The sequence below is a fragment of the Lipotes vexillifer genome, unplaced genomic scaffold (genome assembly GCF_000442215.2).
Source record: "Lipotes vexillifer unplaced genomic scaffold, Lipotes_vexillifer_v1.1 scaffold374, whole genome shotgun sequence".
Lineage (NCBI taxonomy): Eukaryota > Metazoa > Chordata > Mammalia > Artiodactyla > Lipotidae > Lipotes > Lipotes vexillifer.
The window spans coordinates 832,362-859,191 of NW_006774696.1; the positions used below are offsets into that span (position 1 = coordinate 832,362).

The 26,830-nt window shown below is 42.2% G+C and overlaps 1 protein-coding gene across 1 annotated transcript in view; it reads right to left on the reverse strand.

Annotated features, from left to right (window-relative positions):
* The window catches only part of LARGE1 (LARGE xylosyl- and glucuronyltransferase 1), a 443,593-nt gene that overhangs the window by 74,032 nt on the left and 342,731 nt on the right, over positions 1–26,830 (reverse strand). The window contains exons 8-9 of the mRNA XM_007449439.1: positions 17,170–17,282; positions 15,211–15,336 (exon numbers count right to left, since the gene is read on the reverse strand). Of these exons, the coding sequence (XP_007449501.1) occupies positions 15,211–15,336; positions 17,170–17,282 (239 nt within the window). The remainder of the gene's footprint in view (positions 1–15,210; positions 15,337–17,169; positions 17,283–26,830) is intronic.

Sequence of the window (26,830 nt, forward strand, 5' to 3'; positions counted from 1 at the left end):
GGAAAGAGGGCCTCTCTTTTCAATATGGGATCATGTGTGCTAGTCACTCTTAGGTTCCCTTGCTTTGATTTCTTCATAGCATGTTTTCCTGCCTGAAATGACCAGTTTGATCATTTGTTGTGTTGTTTGAAATCTGTATTCTGCACTAGAATGTAAGGTGGGGAGAGCAGGGCCTGCATTGCCTGGTTTTCCACGTATAACCCGTGCTTGGAACAGTGCCTGGTCCACAGCAAGCGTGCAACATGTATTTGCTGAATGACGAAGCTCTACATACTGGCTGGGGAGGCTGCCAGAAGTCACCCTGCCATGACAGAGAAAGCAGAGGCAGGAAGAAAGCAGGATAGAGGGACAGAGAGAGAAGGAGAGGGAGTGAGGTCTTATGTCATTTGAGCTCCCATATCTAACTGCGTCAATGCAGAGGGCAGGATACTGAGCCCTCGCATACTGAAATGTACGGAGGAATAAACCTGGCTAAGTGTTCTATCAATCATACTATATCTACTTTAGTGCATTTATTAATATTATTTAATGATAACAATAATTTTAACTAAAATAACTCATAAAATGAACAAAGGACTTAAAAAGAGCCCTGCATTATTATTATTATTAACCCAAAGTACAAAATAAATACATGTGAGTCCTTGGGGTTATGAATACATGATTTAAGAAATGAATATAATTGGGGGAAAGAGACAAATCTCCCTAGAGAAGAACCCCAGTGATGTACGTGGATTCTACCCCCTCCCAGGAAGTGAAACTTAATCTCCTCACTTCCAGTGTGGGGTAGATAAGTGACTCACTTCCAAAAACGGAAGAAGGGAAGGGAAACACAGTGACTCTACAGTGGAGAAGCCTGAAAAGACCACCTTAGCGAAAGAAAGGTGGTTAATAGCATCCTTAGTAGTAACGTGTGGCACAGTACATGCCTTGGCAGTATCAAGGCCAGCCATGAAAAAACAAAGACAGACTGAGAAACTGTCAGAGACCGAAGGAGACTAAGGAAGCAGGACGTGAATGGAAAAACTGGTGAAATGCAGCTGAAGCCTGACGTTTAGTAATAGCAATACACCAAGGTTGGTGTGTCAGTTTTGACAAGTTCACCATTGTTACATGAGACGTTAACATCAGGGGAGACTGGATGGGGCACGTGGGACTCTACGTACTACGTTTACAACTTTCCTGCAAGTCTAAAATTCTTCCAAATAAAAGTGTATATTAAAAACACAAACCAGTTTTACAAAGAAACGAGAGGCTGAGAATACTAGTAACACAAGCTTTTGGGACCAGCAAGAAAACAGCTGAGCTGACACTTCTGCTCCCGATATAAGCTCTTCTTTAGCTACATCTCCAAGTAGAGAAATGCCCATCTAATTAGATCTGACGAGAAGTTGGTTAGAAAAAAATTAAATCCTCAAGACTATTTCAAAAACCATTTATAACCATGATCGTTACGGAAGAACTTCACCCCAAGTGTGTATTATGCCTTGAGATATTACTTAATGTTAGTACAGACATGCGTGATTAGCAAGACATTTAAAAACAAAGCATCCAGGATATAAAGACGAGCCTCCATAAATTTCGGATGACGTTTAAAGTCTTGTGATAGTCAGTCTTGAAATTTACAATGTTTCACTAAACCCCATGAAAAGAGTTCTGCAGTCTCTTTGGAGATTTCATACATCAAAATGAAAGATAATAAAATCCAATAAGGAGAACACTTGTGTTTCCTGCCTTGGCAAAAAATGGCTGGAAAAACACACAGAAGATAATCTGGTAACAAATGAAGTAAATTCCGGGGTCAGCAAATGTTATAGGAAGAGTCCTAGAAAACAAATGACGAAAGCCTGGAGAAACTAGTATTAAAACAAATTACATGGGTGATTTGCTATAGAGTTAAATCCAAGTACAGAGGATTCTGACACGTGTCATCTTATGCTATTTGCAAGACTCTGTTTAGAAAATGAAATACACAAAGAACAACTTTTCAGTGAGCACTAAAGGAAAGATGTCCTGGGGAAGTGATATTCTGAGCAGTGAATTCCTACTTCAATGATGGTAATGCTTTATGGAGCATGCATATGTGGAATGACTGAAGGTACAGCTGCTTTAGCTGGAATAACGAAAGGATACCAAGAAGAGTTACAGAGGGAGTGCCCCACACTGAATTCCTTTACTGTATCACTGATAACGCAAGTTTGCAACAAAACACTGGAAGCCAGTGTGCATTAGTACTATTAGATGTCGTTGATTTGGTTAACTTTATAAAGACAAGACTGAAAATATAGAATTTTTACAATACTTTCTAAAGACATGAGGAATGACAATGAAAATCTTCTGTCCAACATAGAGCTTAGCTGGTTAACTCATGGCAAAGGACTTATAATAAATGGCATACGTAAAGATGATTTATGTATTTCTGTTTTTATGAAAAAATGGTTGTCGGTGGTATGCTATCTCATGCTTTTGGGAAAAAACACACACACCTGAATCCGACCCTTCAATGTAAAGGTGATGAATGGAAAAGTAACTACTTTTACAAAGAACCTGTAATATAGATGGAACTTTTAGAAATAAATATTTGAAATTGTTTTCCTCATTATAGGGATTTTTAGGCAAAAATGTTGTTCCCTATCAAATCCCTCATTTCCACATTCCCAGAAACTTCAGTGGTTTGATGTCCATAATTACCAAATACTGCTTAGTTGATGGTCCCCTCTCTCAGAATCCTTTTCCTTCTTAATAGAGCCCAGATTATCCAGGGAAATGTTTCTTAACAGTGGGCTTCTAAAGAACCTGTTCCACAGGGCATTCCATGGTCATGGTTCTGGGTGTTGACATAGAATACGTGGGGGAAATGCTGGGGAGTCAATAAAATCGATCAGATTTCCTTGCTGCAGGATATCGTAATAGGGTATCTGGTACAGTATGTGGTACACGGAACTCCTCTCTCCCCACCCCTCCCCAGCTCTCCTCTGTTTTAAAGAAATCTCCCTAACAGTTCTTAGAACTGTTTAGATTCGTACTCCACAAAGTGCTATTATTGCAGGGCGAATTCTCCGGAGCCATGGCCTTGCTTCTAGGGATCTTGTTGATGTTTCCAGGAATAAATGCAGCTGAACTTCATCAGCTATGCATAACCAAGCCAGTGATGGATAACTTAAATCAATAACAACCAAAGGAGTTCAGTTCTAAAAATGACCACATAAGCCAAGAATGGGTGAGTGTTGAGGCAAAGACAAAAGACTAAAGCTTAAAGCACCCAAAGTCCCCTCCACTGAGCGGGTCGTTCTCCAGCACAGTATCAGGGCACGAGATGATGAGACACACACCAGTGCTTAACCCTGGGCAAGCCGTTTCCCCTCTGTGGGTTCCTGTTTCCGGTCTGTGAAATGGGAGCACTGGAATGGATGAGCAAGAAGATCCCTTGTTTACAGGTTTTGCCTGTAAACCAGCTGACTGAAAATTACCCCAAGAGAGTGGGAACAATACTGACAGATTATTAATAATAAGAATTCAAAAAGAGTCATGTACCCCAATGTTCATTGCAGCACTATTTACAATAGCCAGGACATGGAAGCAACCTAAATGCCCACTGACAGATGAATGGATAAAGAAGATGTCGTACATATATACAATGGAATATTACTCAGCCATGAAAAGGAATGAAATTGAGTTGTTTGTAATGAGGTGGATGGGCCCAGAGTCCGTTATACAGAGTGAAGTAAGTCAGAAAGAGAAAAACAAATACCACGTGCTAACGCACATATATGGAATCTAAAGAATCGGTACTGATGAACCTCGTGGCAGGGCAGGAATAAAGACGCAGACGTAGAGAATGGACTTGAGGACACAGGGAGGGGGAAGGGGAAGCTGGGACGAAGTGAGAGAGTGGCATGGACATATATACACTACCGAATGTAAAACAGATAGCTACTGGGAAGCAGCCACATGGCACAGGGAGATCAGCTCGGTGCTTTGCGACCACCTAGAGGGGTGGGATAGGGAGGGAGGGAGATGGAAGTGGGAGGGGATATGGGGATATAAGTATACCTACAGCTGATTCACTTTGTTATAAAGCAGAAACTAACACACCATTGTAAAGCAATTATACTCCAATAAAGATATTAAAAAAATAGTAAGAATACTAGGCATAACAGATACATACTACTGTATATAAAACAGATAAACAACAAGGACCTACTGTATAGTACAGGGAGCTATTTATATTCAGTATCTTGTAATAACCTATAATGGAAAAGAATCTGAAAAAGAATATATATATATATATTCAGTTTTGCTGTATACCTGAAACTAACACAAAACTGTAAATCAACTATACTTCCATTAAAAAAAAACACACAAAAAAACAAACAAAAAAGAATACTAGGCTTACTACATGTCTCATAACCCCGTACTAATATATCACCCCTTTTCATCTTTACATCTCCTCTATAGAGTGATTACTGCCCCACTTTCTCAGAAGACGACAAGGTGAAGAGAGGGTAAGTAGCCCAGCGACAGCCCTGCAGCCTAGCCCACAGTGGGCACTCTGCAGTTTGTTGGGTGAATGGGCGATTCCCAGGTATGAGCCCTAGAGCGATGGTGCCAAAAGACAGACTACTTGGACAGGGGCCAGCTGCCTCATATTTAATCCCAGAACTCCTTGGGTTTACCAGCCGCAGCGGTGCCCAGAGACAAGAAAACACTTCCAGTCCTCGGACTTGGGTCATGCAATGAAATCAAACAGGCACTGGCCTGAAGTAAAGAGAGGTCTGGTTGGAAGGCAGTAATTCTGAATTTTAGATCTTCCCCAGAGCAACTGTTTTTCCTTCCTCAATCCATCCTAATCCTCCAAAATCAACCTTACCATTCATCATTCTTAGTACCCTCTCTCTGCCTTCCCCTGCCTCATTTTTCACTGCAGCCAGCTTAGCTATGGCAAGCTCAACACGCTAATACATGGTGGCCCCCCCCACCCCGTCTTCCACAAAAGATGTGAAATCTGACACCTCTCTAAGTATTATAAAATGTTTTAAAACTTGAGTTATGTGCTACTCCTTTTATGCAAATGCTACAGATTGCCTCTGGAACACACATCATTTCCCCATATGGATGGCAGGTTTTCTCTTGGTTTTCCTCCTCTCCTTTAGGGTTTTTCTTTCAAGTGCACGCAGCTCCCAATTCAAAAATTCAGGCTCCGTGCCTGCTGCTTCAAATTTGCATGTTCTTTCAAGGAGAGAACGTTAGATTCAGGGTCTCTGTTCTGGAGTTAGCCCTCAAAAACGCACTTAATTTAAAGAGGGCTCACACAGATTAATCCTATGGAATCATTATCTCACGTAAAATACTTTCCTGGGAAAATACGTTCAGGTGGGAACTCAGCCCCAAGTCAGTAGAAAGAACCTTGGACTGAGAGTAAGACAGACACGAGTTTGAATTTCAGCTCTGTCGTATTGAGCTGTGGGATTTGGGGCAAGTAAGTGACTAATCTGTACGATTCTTAATTTTCTGATTTATAAAACAGACTGAACAATATTCACCCTGTGAGATTTCTGTCAAGATTAAGTGACACCATACTTGGAACACCATTCCCACCCAACTGACCTGGAATATGCCATTTCATCTTTTGGGGTCCGGGTCACAGGACCAGGACCCCAAAGGATGAGATGTGTTTCCTGTCAATCCCAGAAAGAGATCAGTACATTCTGGGCAGCTGTTTCTGTAGCAATGGCGTGGTCCCTGTTGCTTGCCTACCCAGCATCCGGTTTACTCTTTCTAACTTGCATGTGAGTTTCCACTCCCCATTCTCCAGGGCTCTAAGTAGGGGAGGGACGGAGGGAGGACTGGGGAGAGGGCCAGCCTGGGTGGATGTGAGGGCAGAAGATGAGGAAGCAGCAGAATCTGGATATCAAGATTCAGCTCAGACCTCCTACAGAGATCCCTCCAAGATACAGGCTGCGTCACGCTCCCAACTAGACAGGGCTCCTGCAGCTGCCCTCAGCCCCCTTCACTTCCCTGCTTCACAGCACTTAGCAGGCTGCACTGGGATTTTCTGTTTCCTTACTGGTTAATTCTAAATAGTCTGTGACCTTCCCAAGGGCAGGAACCATGGCTTACTCAGCCCTGGGCTCCAGTAACTCTCACAGACCTGAGGACTGGACCCACTGCTTGCCACTTCCTGGCCATCACCCACTGTTTCTGACCAGGGCTTCCTTCTCTAACAAACAGTCTACTAAAGACTCAAGGGCTAGACACGATTTCCTGGAATCTCTCGCAATCTCCCGGCTCTAAGCCAGCACACAGCTTCTTTGCTGGTCTCCTGAGTCTGCACTCCTGGTGAAGGAATAAAAAGCTGCTCCTTTGGGTCCTTCTCTTTTAATTTAAGACTCAGCCAGGGAAGACTGAGTCATCAAGGTTTAGGACTGAAGAGAAAAAAATGGAGGTCTTTGAAACATAAAAGACTGAGGTAAGGTCAAGTGCATTTCTATGGAGCACTCAAGGGGCCTGGCTGAGAACGGGGCCAAGAATAATGGCCTCCATTTTATCAAGGATTTTGTAACTGAGGCTGAGAGGTTAAGTGAGTTACTCAAGTCCTTCAGCTGGTAAGAGGTAGAACTGTCAGAATTTACAGGATTGCTTGGCTCCAAAAGCCTAGATATTTCTTCTGCCTCCTCAGTGAAACCACTCCTCCCCTTAGATGTTCTCTTAACCTATACTCAGCACAAAGTTGTCAGCTGACACCCAGGGCAGGCTAGATGCCAAGGCTGGTAAACTCCTCTCTGGCACGAAGTGGGAGCCTGTGTGTGGCTACACCTGAGCCCTATGTTATCAGGAGGGAGCTGTGTTTGTTACCAAATGTGTTTTTATGCCACTTCAAATGTAACTGGAAATGAAATTAAACATTCTTTGAATTAGGTGAGAGTTGTTATTTCTACGAAAGGCAAGATAAACGTTCTGGAACAACTCGATAAAAAGAAGTTCCTAAAAAAAAAAAAAAAAAATTGGCTGTCGGATTGGCCATGGGTGAGATGACTATATAAGAGTGAGGGAAATGCAAAAGTCCAGGACTGCCCTTCACTTGCTTTATGAGAGTCCTTAAGTTCCTGCTCAACTTGACCCCGAGAACCACAGAGGACACAGGTGGAGAGTCACTTAAGTGACCTTACAGCACAATCAGCCACAAAAAGACCTGGCCCTGGATTTGCCCCAAAGGACAGTCAAGGTTAATACAGTTTTATAAGTCTTGCTTAAATTGACGTTTTCTATCAGCTGACCCAGCACAGGTCCCTGTGGATCCCACAGGTGAGCTTCTTAGACTGGCTACCCTTTGGGGCAACAGAGTGTGAGTTGATGGAGAGCAGAGCTCAGGGTACCCTGGATACTCCCCAGGGAGGGACATAATAACTAGCAAACAGGAGGTTCCTTCATAGACGTTGAACACAATGAAAAAAAGTGGGGGAGGAAGAGAAGAAAGGAAATTAAGAAGAAAGAAAACAACAAAGATACACCTTTCCCTGGACTCTGAGGCCCAGGTTGGCCTGGAGGGACCTACAGATATGCTCTGTTCTTGGACCAGCTCTTCATCAATGTCCAGACCCTGATATGACCCAGAGGGTGGTGCTCAGGCCTTCCAGTCTCTCTCCCTCATCCCCTAAGCCTCTCCCCACCTCCAGGGCAGCTCCCCTTTCATATACTGCCTGTATTTTAGGGTTCTGTGTCAGATTTTGTTAGATAAGCTGTCAGTGATAAAATGACTTCTTTTTTTAGGTTTATCTAAGAAGATATGGATTAAACTTGGTTTAAATCTATCTTCATGGTTTTGTCATTTGATGGAAACTCCTCTATTCACATATAGAAGAGGCTGCCAAAGAGGGTTCACAAATTATTTCGTTTGATAGGTTCAAAGTGACAATAATTAAGCAACACTAAGCAATGCCAAAGAGGCACAGCCATCTGCTATACCAGCACCTGAACTCTACGTGACCAATGGCTTTGTCTGTTTAGTTTCCTGTGGCATCACTAGGACCTGTAACCGTACCTGGCATATAGTAATCACTCAATAAATACGGCAGCATGAACACATTGGTATGTACGTGGTGGGCAGATGGGACATACACTTGGAGACCAAGCTTTGTTGGCATCTACAAAACATAGAAGTTGAAAGTTTGCAAATGAAGAGTCTCCTCTAATTTATGAAGCTTTTTCTTTTCCTTTTTGTGGCTGCCAATTTAGAGGTGCTCAGAAATCATGCCAAATATACTGGCTTATGACTGGTTTCTTTAATGAAACTCATACTAATCCTCCTAAAAACAATCAGCTTCATAGGACACTTGCCAAGGTCCCCCCACCCCCAGATTTTATTTATTTATTTATTTTATTTGTATTTATTTTTGGCTGTGTTGGGTCTTCGTTGCTGTGTGCGGGATTTCTCTGGTTGTGGAGAGCGGGGGCTACTCTTTGTTGCAGTGCGCAGGCTTCTCATTGCGGTGGCTTCTCTTGTTGAGAAGTACAGGCTCTAGGCGCGTGGGCTTCAGTAGTTGTGGCTCGCGGGCTCTAGAGCGCAAGCTCAATAGTTGTGGCGCACAGGCTTAGCTGCTCCGCGGCATGTGGGATCTACCTGGACCAGGGTTCAAACTCGTGTCCCCTGCACTGACAGGCGGATTCTTAACCACTGCGCCATCAGGGAAGCCCCAGATTTTTTTTTATTGTGGTAAAATATACATACAATTTACCATTTTAACCATTTTTAAGTGTATAGTTCAGTGCCCTTAAGTACATTCACATTGTTGTACAACCATCACCGCTATCCATCTCAACTTTTTCATCATCCCATACTCAAACTCTGTACCCATTAACTCCATATTCTCCCCTCACCCCAGCTCCTAGTAACCTTTATTCTACTTCCTGTGTCTATGAATTTGAGTATTTTAGTTATCTCATATAAGTGGAGTCATACAATATTTGTCCTTTTGTGTTTGGAGTATTTCACTTAGCATGTCTTCAAAGGTCATCCACGCTGTAGGCTGTCAGAATTTCCTTCCTTTTTCAATGCGGCCTGCCAAGGTTTTTAGTTGCACTGATTTTTGTGGAAGTTTATTGTTTTTCTTTTTGATATGAAAATAAGACTTGAGGGCTTCCCTGGTGGCGCAGTGGTTGAGAGTCCGCCTGCCGATGCAGGGGACGCGGGTTCGTGCCCCGGTCTGGGAAGATCCCACATGCCGCGGAGTGGCTGGGCCCGTGAGCCATGGCCGCTGAGCCTGCGCGTCCGGAGCCTGTGCTCCGCAACGGGAGAGGCCACAACAGTGAGAGGCCCGCATACTGCAAAAAAAAAAAAAAAAAAAAAAAAAAAAAAAAAGAAAAGAAGACTTGAGCTTTTAAGTCTACTGTGCCACTGCCTAGTCAAACAATGCCATTTGTTATGAGGACACATGGCCTGACTTCAATCTGTCACCATTTGCCCGCTGGTAGCTGGTGGAGTGCTTTCTGCAGGAAGTCATCCACGTCTCAATTTTTGACCAATTACATCCAAGCCCTAGACTGTAAAATAGGTGTTACTTCAAGTTTACAATATGGTGCCAAAGTGTTTTCCCAATTTGGTTGTATACATTTACACTCACATCAACAGTACAGGAGAGTTCCTACTGTTAAATGAGACTTCATTAGTACCACTTTTTCAATTACTTGTGGTCTTAATTTTCACTTCCCTGATTAACGAAGAGGTTGTATATCTTTTCAAGTGTTTACTGGCCATTTTCTTTGCAATTCTGTGAAATGAATTTATATTTTACACATTTCTCTTAAAATTTTTTGTATACTTGGTTTACTAGTCCTTAGTTGTATATGTTGAAACTTATTTTTCTTTTCTCTTTTTGATGCCACTTTGATGGAGTTATTAATTTCAACGTGGTTGAATTCATTGACCCTTTCATTTATGATATATGCTTTTGGTGTTTTCCTTATTCTAAGGTCATAGGCTAATTTCCTAATGTTTAAAAAATCAACATTTAATTTGGCCTTTCACTTTGAAGTCTCTAATCCATCGGAGTAAGTTTTGTATATGGTGTGAGACAGGGACCCATTTTCAGTTTTTCCTGATTATCGTACATAATCAGGTGTCTCAACACCATTTACAGAAAATTACATCCTTTCTCCAATGGCCAGCAATGCCACCTTGTCATGTATCAAATTTCCATAAATGTGTGGGTGTTCGTGGGCACCCTACTGTTTTCTTTTAATTATTTAGCAGAACCGTAAGCAAATGCTCAGCAAAAGTTTGCTGTAGGTTTTCAGTAGATTCTGTTCATAAGAGGTTTTGTCACAAATTAATATTTAATTTTATCAAATAATTTTCCTGCATCTATTTAGATAATCAGATGGTATTTCTCCTTTAATCTATTAACACGCTAAATGACACTTGTGGATTTTTTTTCAATGTTAGATCACTCTCGTATTTCCTGGAATAAACTCAACTTGGCCATGATGTATGATCTATTTTTTATACATGGCTGGATTCAGTCTGCTAATATTTTGCTTAAGATTTTTACATCAGTAATCCTGAATGAGATAGGCCTGTAATTTTCCTTTCTTGTAACCTCCTTGTCTGGTTTTGGTATCAAGGATATCCTGGCCTCACTGAATGAGTTACAAAGTGTTTCTCTTTTCCTATTCCTTGGAAAAGTTGACTAAAAACTGGAAATGCCTTTTGATTAAAAAAAAAAAAAAAAATTGGTAGAACATCTTCTCACTATCTATCTAGGGGTACTATTTTCTTTGTAAGAAAGTTTAATGACTAGAAAATAATCCAGACTTCATATTTTTTTAAGTCAGTTTTGATAAACTATACATTTCTAGGAATATGTTCCTTTCACAGTTTTCAAATTTATTGACATAATTTTGTTCACAGTATTCTCTTATTATCTCCTATAACTCTGCTTTATCTCCTAGAGAGAAAGTTCCACATGTGAGAGGCTTTTGTTTGCTTTAATCTTTGTTGTATTCCTAGAACTCGGAAGAATCACTGGGCTCAAAAACATTCAGAGATTGAGTAAATGAATCTGCATTTATATCTTCTTGGTGAACTTTTTGTTTTTAAGTTGTGACCATCTCTGTACCTACCAGTGCTTTGTCTGATATCAAGACAGTCACCCAGTTTTATCTGGGATGATATCTGCCTGATATTCTTTTCCCATAATTTTACTGTCAACCTTTCTGGGTAGTTTTGTATCAGGCATGTCTCTTATAAATAGCATATGTTGAATACTGCTTCCTAGTCAACCTGACAACCTATCTTCTCACTGGCAAAATTAGTTTGATTATTGATATATCTGGACTTATTTATATCGTTTTGATTTCTTGTTCTCTATTTCCCCCTTCTTTTTCTACGCTCTTATTTATTTTTCTTTCCTTGCATCTAATTCTTCTTTTAAACGATTGAGGTGTTTTGGTTGGTTATTTTGGTTTTTCTTATTCCATTCCACCCCACCCATTTTTTCCAGTTCTTTTAGAGCTTAACCTTGAAATGTTAGCATGCATACCTAGCTTAGCAGCTAAATTTAATATCTCATCCCCCTCCTCAACAAAGCAATGACCTCAAAGAGTACTTTAATTCTCATCACTTCCCTCCTGACTTGCATGATGTCACTGCCTGATAATTTAGGTATAATGTTTTTAAACAAACAAATTACATTATTATTACTACTATTGCTATCATTTAGAAACTGTTCAGAGTTTCAATACATTTCTAATTTGTTTGTTCAACATTCCTTTTTGAATCTGAGATCATTTTCCAAAGGATTCCAAAGTACATTTTCCTTTGGATGTTTCTCTGCATAAGTATTTTGGTGGTAAATTCTCTTTGTTTTTACTCATCTGGATATTCCTCTCTCATGTTTGAAAGATTGTTTTGCTAGGTATACAGTGTGTTGTTATTGTCTCTCAGCACATTGAAGATATTCTTTCTACTCTTTTCTGGCTTTTGCCATTGGAACTCTCATCACACATGTGGAATTTCTTTGTAGAGAATCTGTCTTTTCTCTTTGGCTATTTTGAAAATCAACTTTCTTTAGGGTGCTGCAATTTCACTACTGTAAGTCTAAATATAGCTTTCTCTTTACACTGCTTGGTAAACACAATCCTTCTTGTATCTATGGATACCTTTTAACAGTTCTGAAAAATTCCCATTCACCACCCCATCCAATGACGCCTCACTTCCAATTTTCTCTTTATCTCCTTCTGATAATCTAATTAGACATATCCCAATACCTTAACTTCCCTTTATTTTTCTACCTCTTTTTTTCAGTGTGAGTGTTTTTGGGTAATTTCCTTAGATATTTCTTCCTGTTCACTAAGTCTCTCTTCAGCTGGGTCTAATCTACTGCTTAACACATTTATTTAATTTATAATTTCAATAATTATATTTTTCACTTCTACAAGTCCTAGTTGATCTAAATAGGCCTATTCATCTTTGAGAATCTCTTGTTCCTCTAACCTACTTTCAATATTCTTTTTTTATTTTTTATACAATACAAATGCTTATATTATGTTTCACGCCTGATGAGTCTAATACTTGTGGTCTTTGAGGTTTAATTCTATGGTCAGTTTCTGCCCTCTCTCATGGTAGCTTACTTCCTTGTGTGTTCAGTGATAACTGACTGAGAACTCATTTTTCTAGAAACTCCACCTGAAGGATTCTGAAGTCTTGTTTTTGAGAGTATTCTTCAAGATCAGATTTCTGTTTGTTTCTCCCAGGGGTCTGGAAATTTTTCATTTTTTTCTTTGTATTTCTGCCCTACACATATAATTTTAGCTCCCCAAATAATATGAGCACAGGCTTGAAATTAGGAATTCTCAGGGGAAACATTTCTCCCCTATTCCACCAAAAGCAAAGAATGAAAGAGGCAACAATCTCTGCTGTTTCCTCCTATACTATGGGTTTTTAAACTGTTTATCTACTGAGGATATCACTCTTCATGGATCCTGACTTTATGCCAGGGTCTTCTAATTGTGTTTTTTCGTGTTGGGGCCCAAGTTCCCACACATAGCATTTCAACAGAATGGCTATACGTATGGGTTGCCTGATTTTGATTTAGGCCTATTATCCCAGTGCAACCCATGGTAGCATTCCCTTGTTTGAACAATAATTATACAGGCTCCCAGACACCAAGGATAAGCAAATACCCAGCAAATGTCAGATGCAGCTGCTTTTTGCTTATCATTCTGAAGTCACACTTTATTACTGTTTTTTGGCCTCTGCTTATTACTTCATTTAATTTATGAACTGATCAGCTATGCTTTCAAAACATTAAAAAAAATTTTATGCAGCATTTTTTAGGTGTCCTTTATAGGGTTGGTTTTATTTTCCTCCCCTTTGAACTTTTAGTTTATGATATTCTTGGAAATATTCCTGTGCATTTCATCTATTTTCCTTATGTCTAACAAATACATGACATATTGAAGGAATTTCATAAATGCCGATTTGAAGAATGAATAATGCAGGTACTTCTGTTTTAAATATTTTGCAATGAACTTCAAGTGCGTTAAAAAACAGTTCTTTATTTTTGACTCTGTGATTTCACTCCTGAGAAGGTGTGAACTTTGAGCTGTTCAATATTTATATTTGTGAAAGTTTGAAAACAACTAAGGTAACCAGAATGGCTAAGCAATGGAAGAATACAAAATTCCATGTCAATTGTGACTATAAATAAGACATAATATGCACATAATGCGGATATGGACCAGAAACCAATAAGAGAAGCCTGACTTGTTAGAAAAGCAAGGTTTGGGTCCCTTTTTCCTTTGTATAACTTGCAATTATTGTTACCACATCGTCACCTGGGCAATGGGTATAAATTTTTTTTTTTTTTTTTTTTTTTTTGCAGTACGCGGGCCTCTCACTGTTGCGGCGCCTCCCGCTGTGGAGCACAGGCTCTGGACGCGCAGGCTCAGCGGCCATGGCTCACGGGCACAGGCGCCCCGCGGCATGTGGGATCCTCCCGGACCGGAGCACGAACCTGTGTCCCCTGCATTGGCAGGCGGACTCTCAACCACTGCACCACCAGGGAAGCCCCTTATTTTTGTTTTTTTGTTTTGTTTTGTTTTTGTTTTTTTGGCATAAATTTTAAATGAAACAAACTCTCTATGGATGCATGTATCTAGTTCTTCTGTTACAGCAAACACACTTGGTGTCAGACAGGCCTGGGTTCAAATCATTAATCTGTCATTTAATAGCTGAGGTCAGTTCTTCATTCTTTCAACCCTTCAAGAATATAGCTAGGGAATTCTGACACACCCCTTAACTCTGGGCTCAGCCACACAGTTACTTTGGCACATAGGATGTCAGCAAAAAGGACCCGGGTTTCCTTGTGTGCCCTAGGGCTTCCTTTTCCACCTCTGCTTTGCCATGAGAACGAGCTAGACTGGCCTGCTGACAGGACACAGGAGACACTGGAGGAGAACCAAGTTGCCCTAGCCACAGCTCCCCCATCTGAAGCTGACCACAGACATTTGGCTAAGCCAGTGAATATGAGACAACCATCCAGTCAACCTGTGGACTCATCAACTAAATACATGGTTGATGATTTAAGCCCCTATTAGAATAGTTTGTTACGCAGCATTATCTGTGGCAGTAGGTAACTGATACACACACCTCTTCTTCTTTGTCTATCTCCTGTCAGGCCTTACCACTGTGTTTGGTATTTAGAGACCAATGATAAAGGCTTTTCTGTCACTGTCCTTTCTCCCTGCTGGCATCTCACCTCATCCACAACTATCATAGCATCTGTCATATTTTTTTACATTTATTTCCTTACATGTTTCTCTGCTCCACTCTGCCAAGAATGATTTGAAAGTAGAAAATAAGTTATTCATATCCATATCTACAGCACCTGGCACAAAGGAGGCCCTCAATAAATGTTTTCATTTGAATTAAATGACTGGATTTGGGGAGCCAACATGAACCAAAACAGCCAGCAGCAGGTAGCAGGAAGAATAACCACACAAGCTGGTTCTTGTGCTGGGAGGCCTGATGCTTTCCAGGGCAGGGTTGGGGAGAACAAAACAAAGAATAAAAGCCCATTCTTTTTGCTCGTCTGCGCCCTTCTCTCTCTCTCTCACCACACTGCACACAAAGATCCGAGCCAATCATCCCCCTGAAGGGCGCTGCCCCATCCAGCTTCCCTCTGCCACCGCCCACCAGGGCCTTCCTTACCCTACCTTTAGATCAGACACGTCTCTGTAGCACTGCTCAGAGCGGGTGTGGTCTGACAGCTGCACATTCCAGAAGCAGGGGAGCTGATACACGAGGAAGGGGTTTTGTTTGATGACAGCGTTGAAAATATCCTAGGGGATAAAAGCCAGAGATACAGTCAGAACAGTCAGATGGGCTCAGCTTGTGATGCTGGCTCTTGAGGCACCACATCTCCCGTGCAATCTCTCTTGAGCCTCTGGCTCGGAGCACAGGCTCACTTGCACTGCAGGGCATTTCCCTTGCCTTTTATCTCTAGAAACCAAGCAGTCATGTTTGGATAGAGAGGGGGGAATGCCCCACGCTGACTTGAAGCTCACGGGTCTTGCTGGTCTCAGTGAGCACCGTTCAGCAAAGGGGGCAGACACGGAGCGTCTTTTCCACCCGAGCCAGCATAAAATAAATGAAGTCACTTTTCCGCCCCTCTTCTCACCTCACCGAGGAACCCTGTGTTATCCATCCCGAGCCTTCTGGAGAGGAAACTGCGTGATGACAGGTTGCTCTCCTTATTGAGGGGCTGAGACAAATTATATATCCTGCTTCAGCAGCATTCCCTGGGGCGTTGGGCAGACTCGATGATGGATGCAACCTGGGATTCCTGCGGGCCAGGGTGCCTGTGCCCGTGCCTCGCATTTCCAAATCCAACTCTGACTTTTCTAGGGAGGCTTTACTTCTTTCCAGCTCTTCTCCAGGCTCTTGCACCAGCCAGGCCACACATATTAACTAGCTGCTGACAGGTGGTGTCGGGAGGTGAATTATGGGCCTTCGCAGAAGGCGATGGCTGAATAAACTATCCTCATTGGACATGGACAGGCAATTGCTAGCTTTTGGGGACACACTCAAGTCATTATGACCTGACTTGAAATACGATGATGGAGGACAATTTTCCCCTCAGGTTTAAAACAGCTACCTGGGTAATTTTTAACTCATTCATTATACCACATCTCACGTTTGAAAAAGGGAAATTAGTTTCTGGACGCTTGGGAAATACAGAATAATAACAATGCTAAAAAAAATAGTAAACGAACACCACAGAGTTTCTTGTTTCCTCCACATTAGAAAACTTTGCAAAAATTCAACAAATCAGACAACTGAATGTTGAACAAAAACAGGGAGAGTGAGCTTGCTTTTTGGTTAAACAGGAAAGGATAAAATGCAGAGAACCCAGACAAGTCGTCTTTACATTTCAAGATGGCCATTTATACCATGGGAAACTCATAATCTAGATGTGTGACCCTGGTAGATTCAACGTCAAAGGCTCAGGCCTCTGTGTTTCTTAGCCAGAATGAGAAATGGGGTTTTAATGAATTTATGTTAATAGTTTGGTGGAATTCATGGGCTTTTTCAGATTGCCTGGATTAAAAGCTGGTTTCACCAGCCAAGGAGGTCTGTCCCTTCTATTTAAATGCATTTCCCTTGAGGGCGGGGTCATAGTATAGGATCTAAGCAAAAGGCTTTGCTTCAAAAGTTAGATTCTATTTGCCAGAAAGGAAAATGGAATCTTGTCTGGGAAATATGCCTTGGTATTCTGGAATCTCAGGGGGCAGGCACTAGATATTCTATACCAAGATGAAGACTGTGACCTCCTAACACACCAAATTATCATTTACTTATGACTCTTCTTCAATAAACTATGAGCTCTCTGAGGCCAAGGACTGTGTCCTTCATTTATCTCTGTAATCCCATTTCTGAATATATTCCCTGGCATGCACAGTGTGCAGGGCAAGTCTGTTGAACACGCACACGAACGAACAAGGGGAATGAACTAAGGGGAGAGCTGTCGTCTTAGGCTGGCAAGTACAAGGCAGATCTATCCAAGTAAGCAGTCATACAGACCTGGAAAAATAATGCAAACTCAGCCACTTGCAAGTTTGAGAACAGCAGCAGGGTGCTCAGGAATAACCGTACCTTCTAAGCCGCCTACTTACCTGATCAGCTAAGGATGTGGAGAGCATGCCCATCAACTCCCTCTCTGCAGTCAGCCTCCACATCTGCTCCCACTTCATCTTCCGCAGCTTATCCAGAAGCAGCAGGATCACCCCTAGACAACAGTATAGGATGGAAGAGAGGAAAAAACGACAGTAAGAGAGACAGCCAGGCATGCCTGTCTACGTGTTTTGGAGATGAACACACCTGGATTCACTCCAGGCTCCGCCAGGTACTCAGGATGAGACGTTAAACAATCTCTCTGAAATATCCTCATTGTATGGAGAAAATTAACACAGACCTCAGAAGCTGTCCCAAGGACTAAGTGAGATGGGCAAAGGAGCCCAGCACTCCCTGGAGCCTGGATGCTGTTGATGGCTGTACAACAACGTGAATGCACCAAATGCCATTGAACTGTACACTTAAAGATGGTTAAAATGGCATTTTTATGTTATGCTTATTTTACCACCAAAAAAAAAAAAAAAAAAAAAAAAAAAAAAAAAAAGCCTAGCACTGCACCTGACACACAGTACATCACCTGTAAGCACAGGTTCTCTCTTATGTTTTTCTCCAGATATATGACAACCTACCTAGGGTTAGCTGATGGATGGTGTTTATACAACATATGCCATTTGTCTTTACAGAAACAAAGCAGATCCTCTGTGACTTTATTCTGGGTATGTCTTTGCCAATTTGCTTTATACCTACTGATAAGCCATATGAGCTCGTTGCAGTATTCCTGGTTTCAACAGACTTCTTTGGTCCAACAGAATCAACACAGATGGAAACCATGGTGAAGGCTGTGCTGATGCTGGGTGTTCAAGATGGGGCTCCAAGAGCCTTTGGGTTCATAAGAAACTAATAGTCAGAGGCTGCTTCCTCCTCCTTTCCACCTTCTTTTTTTGCGGTTAGTTTTCATGGGGAGGGACCTGAATGAAGGGGGGATTGTCTAGGAAGGGAAATTGCCATTGTATACACCTTTGTATTTTTTAAAATCTTAAAAACAACTAAATGTATTATTCAGGTAAAAATACATTAGTAAAAGTCTAAAAAGAAAAATACATTTTGGCTTAGCTGAATGGCTTAGGAGCAAATGTCTACCACCAGGTCGGTGAGAGCATGCAGAGACAGTACAGAGCACAGAACACGAACAGCCAAGAGAATGTCCCTGCAGGCCACTGCAGTTACTCTGGTGGATGGAATTGTGGCCCTGATGGCCTCCCAAATCAATACTCCTCAGGAAGCTTAGCTCAGCAGAACGGTCAGTGAAGAAAACTCCAGGCAGTTGAAAAATTATCTTAGTTGATACCTAGTGCATTTTCTAAGATCACCGGAAAGAAACTGATTCCCCAAATCACACATACATGTCAACACTGAGACTTTTTTCTACTTACTCCAGTGGCACATACTTGGACAAAAAGTATATTCACTATTCTTTAAAAAAATAAATTTATTTATTTATTTATTTTTGGCTGCGGTGGCTCTTCGTTACTGCGAGTGGGCTTTCTCTAGTTGCGGCGAGCGGGCTTCTCATTGTGGTGGCTTCTCTTGTTGCGGAGCACGGGCTCTAGAGCGCAGGCTCCGTAGTTGTGGCTCGCGGGCTCTAGAGCGCAGGCTTTAGTAGTTGCGGCGCACGGGCTTAGTTGCTCTGCGGCATGTGGGATCTTCCCGGACCAGGGCTCGAACCCGTGTCCCCTGCATTGGCAGGCGGATTCTTAACCACTGCCCCACCAGGGAAGCCCAAAAGTGTATTCACTACTTAGTGAAAGGTGTTTGTTCAGGTAGAGTTGAAATAAAATATATATGGTTATGGGAAGAATAGGATAATACACAGAGATCTGAACTTGTAAGTCAGAAGGGCAAATCATATTTATTGCATATCTCCCTTGTGCTTTGTTAAGTTTTTTTGCACATCGATAAGGTAAATATTGTCATCCTTATTTTGCAGGTAGGGAAACTGAGGGGGGCGGGTGGGTCAGACACTTGAACAGTTCACAGTACAAGAGCAGCTCTACGAGATCCAAACTCAGATCTGCCTGACTCCAAAGCTGGTGCTTCTTCAGCTATACCACACAGACCAGAGCCCCAGCAACGCCTCTGGGAGTTCTGTGACTCGGGCCAAGGCCTCCTCCTTTTCTGACTTTTGGTTTCTACCTGGGTAAAAGGAGGAAAATGCTACTTGCCTTGCAAACGCAGAAAACTGCCACGCCCCCTAGTGGTAGGCTGGTAAATGTTTAACCACCAGCTAGCTCTTCAGGGGAAAAACACCCCAAACCTTGATTTGTAGCGACTGCTGATTGCCATGGTGTAAATACTCTCATTGTGGCCGATTTCCAGCTACTGATGTGATGTCATCAAACAAGCAGTTGGGAAGGACTGAGCACAACTGGCCCTCCTGAGCTAGGGGACTTAGGTCCAGCACACCACTGAAAGTGTTCCCCAAACACAGGAGGAATTTTAGAAATAGCAAATTTCACCACAAGGGTATTATTTGATTGCTTCTTTGGGGGAGAAAGGAAAGAAAAATTGACAGCGTTACAAAACAAGAGAATATAGTGACGGATTCAAGAAAATAGATTCCAGTCACACATATGAAAGAGAATCCCACTAAATCTTATTGCAGAAACTAATGCTAATTAGATTTAGAATTAGGGCTAGATGCTCCAATATATAGAAAAAATGAGGAATGCAGAAACTATAAACAATGACGAAAGATACTTATGCACATTTTGAAGCCTCTGGAGGCATCAATGGTAGATCTATCAGTCTCTGGAGACTGAGCTGAGAATTGATGCTTTTAAATGGTGTTAAGACTTAGCAAGTCCTAAGTGGCAGATGTGACTCCATATGGTTTGCCAGGCTAGTTGAAAAGAGGTGGGGGGATGGTCCAGAACAGAAGACTAAAGGCAGAAATGTAGGGTACTTCTCCCAGTTACCCAACTTTCTCCTTTGTGTGATTTTAATTTAACTTTTAGAAGCATGAACTATTTCAAACTAACAGTAAAGTACCAAAACTAATATGACAAATACCTACCACCCCGATTTAATAAATGTTAATATACTGCCACATTTGCTGTTCATAATAAAATGTCACAGGTAAATGAGAAGCTCCACCATCTCACTGTAGCCCTCCCTCTCCCAAGGGTAACCAGTATCCTGGAGTGACTGGGTTTCATTTCCCTGCATGTTTTTTTAATTTGTATTCTCTATGCATATATTAATAAACAATATATGGCATTTTCAGTATGTTTCACAGTGCATATTTTCTACTCTAACTTACCTTTTCACCCAATGTTATGGTTTTTAAGAGTTAACCATGTTACGGTTTCAGCATCTAGTTTATTCATTGTAATCGCTTTATTCATTCCTTGTATAGCTGCACCACAGTTTACTTGTGCATTCCACTGCTGAAGGACATTTTGGCTGTTTCCCATGTTTCTGTTCTTATAAACAATGCTGCAATAAACATCCTAATCCCAATTCATTGGGCACACTTCCGAGCGCTCAGCTGGGGTACAGCCTCCCATGTTGTACAAGGATTGCTGTGTTGATGGTGCTATTTGTCTTGAAACATCTTGAATTGCCTCATCTTCCTTTTCTCTTACAAATTAGGCCATCACAGAGACTCATGGAGTCTACATTTAAAGTGCCTTTCACATCTCTTCTTTTACTCACTCAGTCAACAGTTATTTACTGAGCACCTACTATGTGCAACCTAACTGAAATTTGCTTTTTAAAAAAATTGATGGGGGTAACACTGGTTTATAACACTATATAAATTTCATGTGTACAACATTATGCACACATAGATACAGAGAACAGAGTCGTGGTTATCAGAGGGGAAGGTGGAGAGGGTGAAATGGATAAAAGGGGTCAACTGTAGGGTGATGGATGGAAACTAAACTTTTGGTGGTGAGCACACTGCAGCGCATACAGATGTTGAAATATAATGTACACACAATTCATATTAGAGGCACCTTTTGAGTGACTCCTACAGTTCTATTCACTGGGTTAACTGGGGACTCAGCAGTTTGTAAAACGCAGTCCTTGTTCTTGGGGAGCAAGGCCTAACAGGGAAGGGAGATGGGTAACCAAGAAAATGGAAAACAGTGACAGATAGGAGATGTGTGAAGAACCGTGGGGAGCCGGGGACAGGGGAACTGATTGTGATCTGGGTGTGGGGGGACCATTAGGGAAAAGCTTCCTGAAATAACGGTGTCGAAACTGAAATCTAAAAGAGGCAGAGGATTACCTGCTGAAGGTCAGGCCAGACAGACTTCTCCCTCCAGGGCTGTGAATGTCAATCAGGCAGCAGATCTTTTCTACCACATTTGAATAGCAGACCTTAAAATGTAATGACCCATTTCCCTCTCTTCTCTCAAAAAAGACAATTAAAAAGAGGCTGCATAAAGTTGTCTAGCATGGGTGAAAACATTTGTCTTTGCTCATAAATCTATAATTAACCACAGGTTATTTGTGTAATAAATATCCCCGTATCCTCACACTGATGCAGTAGAATGAATTCCAGCAGCACAGGCATTTTTGTAGCTATCACAGAAGGGAGCTAGCTGTATGTAACATGAAAACTGTGCTGGACTTGGAAACATAAGTCCTGGGTTTGAGTCCTGATATGATCACTTATTGCAATATCTCTTTAAAAAAGTCACTGGGATCCTGAGCCCCAGTTCCTTATTTGTAATAAGGGGACAATCCCACATTAGCTCCAAGATGATTATAAGGGCTTAAAAATTATATCTTTAAAAGCATCTGGTATATGCCATGATCTATTATTTCCTATCTTGAAGTAAAGTTTCTATGACATCAAAAAAAAAAAAAAAGTACTGAGTACAGTAGGAACAGTACTCAATATTGCTGACTTGAGAAATATTCATTGAGAATAAATGTCCATACCCAGAACTCCTCTATGAGCCTGAACTCACTGGTCTCTCTAAAAATCTCCTTGTGCGTGTAGAATGCACTGGACACTTAAAAATTGTGACATATTGCCACGTCCATATTGCTTCTTAGTCTTCTGTCAATAGTCACTTAGGGTGTCACCACCAGCATGACTAAGATGTCCCTTATTGCAAGTGGCCACAACCCACAGGAAGAAAAGAAACTGATGGAAAGAAAATCCACCCCAAGAACAATCACGTGAGTAAATTATGTTCTTAAGCAGCTAAGGAGTCTGTTGAAGCTGTTAAATATAATCACGCGAATATGTACTTACAACAGAATCTGCCTGTTTCTTCAAAGGTTGGGAGTTCGTACCCAGATTGTACAAGAGCTAAAAAACAACATTTCCAGGGAAACATAACTCTTAACTACTTATTGACCTAACTCCTATGGTGATGGGGAGATACCCTAATTAATGACTGTGAAGGCCTTTGGAAATATGAAGTGGTACCTAAAAGTTTGTAAATAACAGTTACAGAAACTATACATTTCTGGGCTTCCCTGGTGGCGCAGTGGTTGAGAGTCCGCCTGCCGATGCAGGGGACGCGGGTTCGTGCCCCGGTCCGGGAAGATCCCATGTGCCGCGGAGCGGCTGGGTCCGTGAGCCGTGGCCGCTGAGCCTGCGCGTCCGGAGCCTGTGCTCCGCAACGGGAGAGGCCACGACAGTGAGAGGCCCGCGTACCGCAAAAAACAAAAACAAAAACAGAAACTATACATTTCTTCATTAATGTACCTAATGATCGCGCATTAAACTTGCTTGATTCCCACTCGAATTAATACAAATCATGTGCACACAGGCAATGTGGGAACAAGCTTTTTAAGTGAACCCTAGTTAAAATGATGAAAATGGCTCCTTCTGAAATTAGACCCTTTCAAGCTGAAACAACACAGCTTTGGCTTTGGAATAAGTGCCCCCAGACAGACGTTGACACTGCTTCCCTGCTGTCAGGGGGACAGGGGTGCCAAAAAGCTGACTCTGGCCTTTGCTGCTGCGTGATCTGCCCTTTCCATACTTGCCACTGGGGTCTGGGAGCACGGCGCAAGCCCTTTGCCCTGGAGGCCAGCACCCTGCACAGAGGCAGCATGCCTTGAATTTGAAAGGCCCTCCCAATGGAGCTGGCTGGGATGCATGGGGCTCACACAGCCTTACCTTCTCCTGCTGTGCTGGGTGGGAGCTTAAGAGACCAACACTAAATAAATAAATGAATAAATAAATTAAAAATCAAAGGCTTCTCCTGTGAACATCTGGTCCAGAGGAAGGGCGTTGTTTCATCTGTGGATCAGAGGACAATGTTTTTTTTTCCCCAAACTGAATATGTAGTAACATCTCGGTAGCCAATATGGCAGGGAAAGGAAGCTGGATGTGGATGTGGAGAGAGAAAATAATGCTTTAAAAAAAAAAATGAGCCAGATATTGATTTTTACCAATGCAACTGTAATAGGGAGAACAGACTAAAAATGGTGACAATGCTGATGACTGTCACCTACTATTTATTAAGCAACTGCTGTATCCTAAAGACAAGGTGCATAACCTAGATGACCTCTGACTCTTACGACAAGCCTGCTAGGTGGATGGAATTATCCCCATTTTTGAGATGAAGAAACTAAGGCTCGCACTTAGCTAGTGAGTGGCAAAATTAGTCTCACTCTTAGACCTGTGGTCTTTCAGCCACGCCATGCTGCGTCCTGGTGTGCGTGTGTGTCTGTGTACATGCCCATAGTAAATGTGGCGAGACTTTGCTGAATCGGTGGCCTAAAACCAAAACAAGTCAGGGAGCTCCTGGAGGAACAGTAATGTGAATGTTTGGGGGACTCTGTGAAGACCACAGGCCAGAACCAGACTACATGTGTCAGAACCTGGGAGAGACCAAGCACACAAGGCCAGGAGAGGCAGGGTGGCCCTGTGTGACTGAAGCTGCTCGCACAGGTGGGTTCTAACCAGGTATAAGGGACCATGGGGTGCAGTCAAGAAATATTTAAATCAGCACACCGTTCCAGAGCTAACTTATATCAACTCTCCATCCCACACGGCACAGAAATCCTCTTCTTTCTGCATCCAAGTCCACAACCTCGCAGCCTGTGTTGGACCACCTCTTGCAGGCCAGGAGAACGCCTTAAAACCCTTTCAGCGAATGGACAACCTTAATTAAGCTCACGTTATGAAAACCTGCTGTTTAAGAGGAGGTTCTACCATTGTCTTTTCTTTCTTTCTTTCTTTTCTTTCTTTCTTTCTTCCTTCCTTCCTTCCTTCCTTCCTTTCTTTTCTTCCTCCCTCTCCCTCTCTCTCTCCCTCCCCCTCCCCCCCCCCCCCAATGGACAACCTTAATTAAGCTCACGTTATGAAAACCTGCTGTTTAAGAGGAGGTTCTACCATTGTCTTTTCTTTCTTTCTTTCTTTTCTTTCTTTCTTTCTTCCTTCCTTCCTTCCTTCCTTCCTTTCTTTTCTTCCTCCCTCCCCCTCTCTCTCTCCCTCCCCCTCCCCTCCCCCTCCCCCTCTCTTTCTTACTTTCTTTCTATGGAGCCAGCTTTCATGCTTCAGCCAAGCTGAAGAATACGGCTAGAACTGACTTGGTCAATTCTGATCACGCGCTTCCTTAATTCAGAAGAAACTGAGGTCCAAAGTGGCTACCTGATGCCTTCAGACCAGTTCAGAGCAGGTTTCAGATTAAACCTTTTATTCCTCAAGGCAGTGTTTTCCATGGCCTTCTGCAGGATGCTAATAGGTGTTGTGGGAAGCAGGTGGTTAGCTGTGTTAAATAAGTTGAGGAGATAGTGGGTTAAATAAAGTTAATCAGTGTTGGTTTTATCAGTGTGCGTGGCGAATCTCAAAGGTGGTTACCACATCCAACACCTTCTAGACTTATTTACCAGGACCTCTTCCCCGTGCCCCTGCTCTCCCCCAGGAAGCTGGTAGAATATTGCTTTTCCCTTCACTTCCACCTGCATTTTCTCAGCTCTCCACCTGCACTGTAAGGGCTTATACACGAAAATGAAGATTTATTCTTTGGTCCTTTAGCATTTCTTGTGGCTTCATTGGCTTGAACCAGAGAAATGAAACTTTAAGTGGGCACTGAGTGGCTGGCTACACAGGAGGCTCTGGGGAAGATGCCGGCCCTCATCGTGGAAATGTTTATGACAATGACCCACATAATTTCGACTTTCCTCTCTTCTGCTTTGAAGCTCTAGAGTTCTCTTCTCATACATGATGACCCAATAGAAGGTGAGTTTAGTAAAATTCACCTACTTTAAAATCCCCTGATTTTACCTAGGACTCACTTTTGATCATAAAAAGCGAAAGTAGAACCTTTTCATTTATAAGTGTTTTTTCTTCTCAAAAGCTCTTTATCAGAGAGAGAAAATGGAAATCCTTCCACCTGAAGCCTTCCCTGACTTTGCTGGGATTTCTGAAAGTGCGGATGGATGGAGTATAAAGGGCTGCCCAGACCTTATAAAAGGCTGGTCACTCACTCACTCATTAATTCATTCAATAAATGTCCATTAAGCGACTTCTACATGCCAGACACTAGGTACACAGAAATGGAAAACACAGTGGTCCCTGCTTTGAAGCATCTGGAGGTGCTGTGGGCACTGAAATGGAGAGGTGTGTTCTGGGCAAGCAAGGGTGGTTCCTTTAAAAGGAGGTGGGTTCAGATCTCATGTCATGGGGAGCGGTCCTTTAAGAGAACAGAATTGTACCATATCTCTTCCTCTCGCTGAACAGAACTGTGATAGGACTGAGAATATAAAGGCTTTGGTGGCTGGCAAATACTTTTTAACCAAGATTTTTATAAGTAAACTTTTTACTGAAGTATAACATACATTCAGAAAAGTACACAGATCCTAAGTACACAACGTGATGAACTTTGACAAAGTGAAATCACCATTGTAATCACAACCTCGACCAAGAAACAGAACTTCATGAACAGACCAGAATTTGATATAAATCAAATCATACAGTATTCACCCTTCTTATGACTGGCCTTTTGGCTCAGTATTATTTCTGTGAAGCCCATCTGCATTACTGCACGCTGTTGTAGTCTGTTCATTTAATTCTGTATCGTTACCTACACTATGAACATATCTCACCCTAGTTATCCATTACCTTGCTGACGGACACGTGGGATGCTTCCAGTTTTGAAAGCTGTTATAAACATTCTTGAACATGTCTTTTGGCGTCATTTGTATGCATTTCTGTTGAGTGCAAACCTACTGTAGTTAAGGTAGTTATTAAAGACTCTCCAGCCTGTCTCTTTCAGTTTGAAGAAAGTATTTTCTGGATCTGTATAGGGGAAAAATATAGAGTGTCCAAGGTGTTGCTCTTAAAATGACCACTGAACAAAACGGAGCATGTTTTGATGCTCAGAAAAGCCAGAGGTAGATGCAAGAGCTGAGCACAGCGCCACAGAGCCTGCCTGGGGGTCCACAGCCCCACGGGCTTTCTATCAGGTACTGAAAAATAACTACTCCCTGAACAGAAGTCCGATCTGCTGCCTGGCTTGTTGGAACGGAGATTTTAATTTTTAACAAATAATGAGCCTTCATCTCCCTACCGGCCTGGCTAGATGCTTCACTGCACAGGATGATGTCTCATTTGCTCACCAAGAAGGGTGAGACGGCTCGGATAGCCAGGCAGTGCGGACCAGGTGCACGTGCGCTAGAGCCTGACTGAGCGCCGAGCTAATGCACTGTGGAAGGGCAAGGAGCATT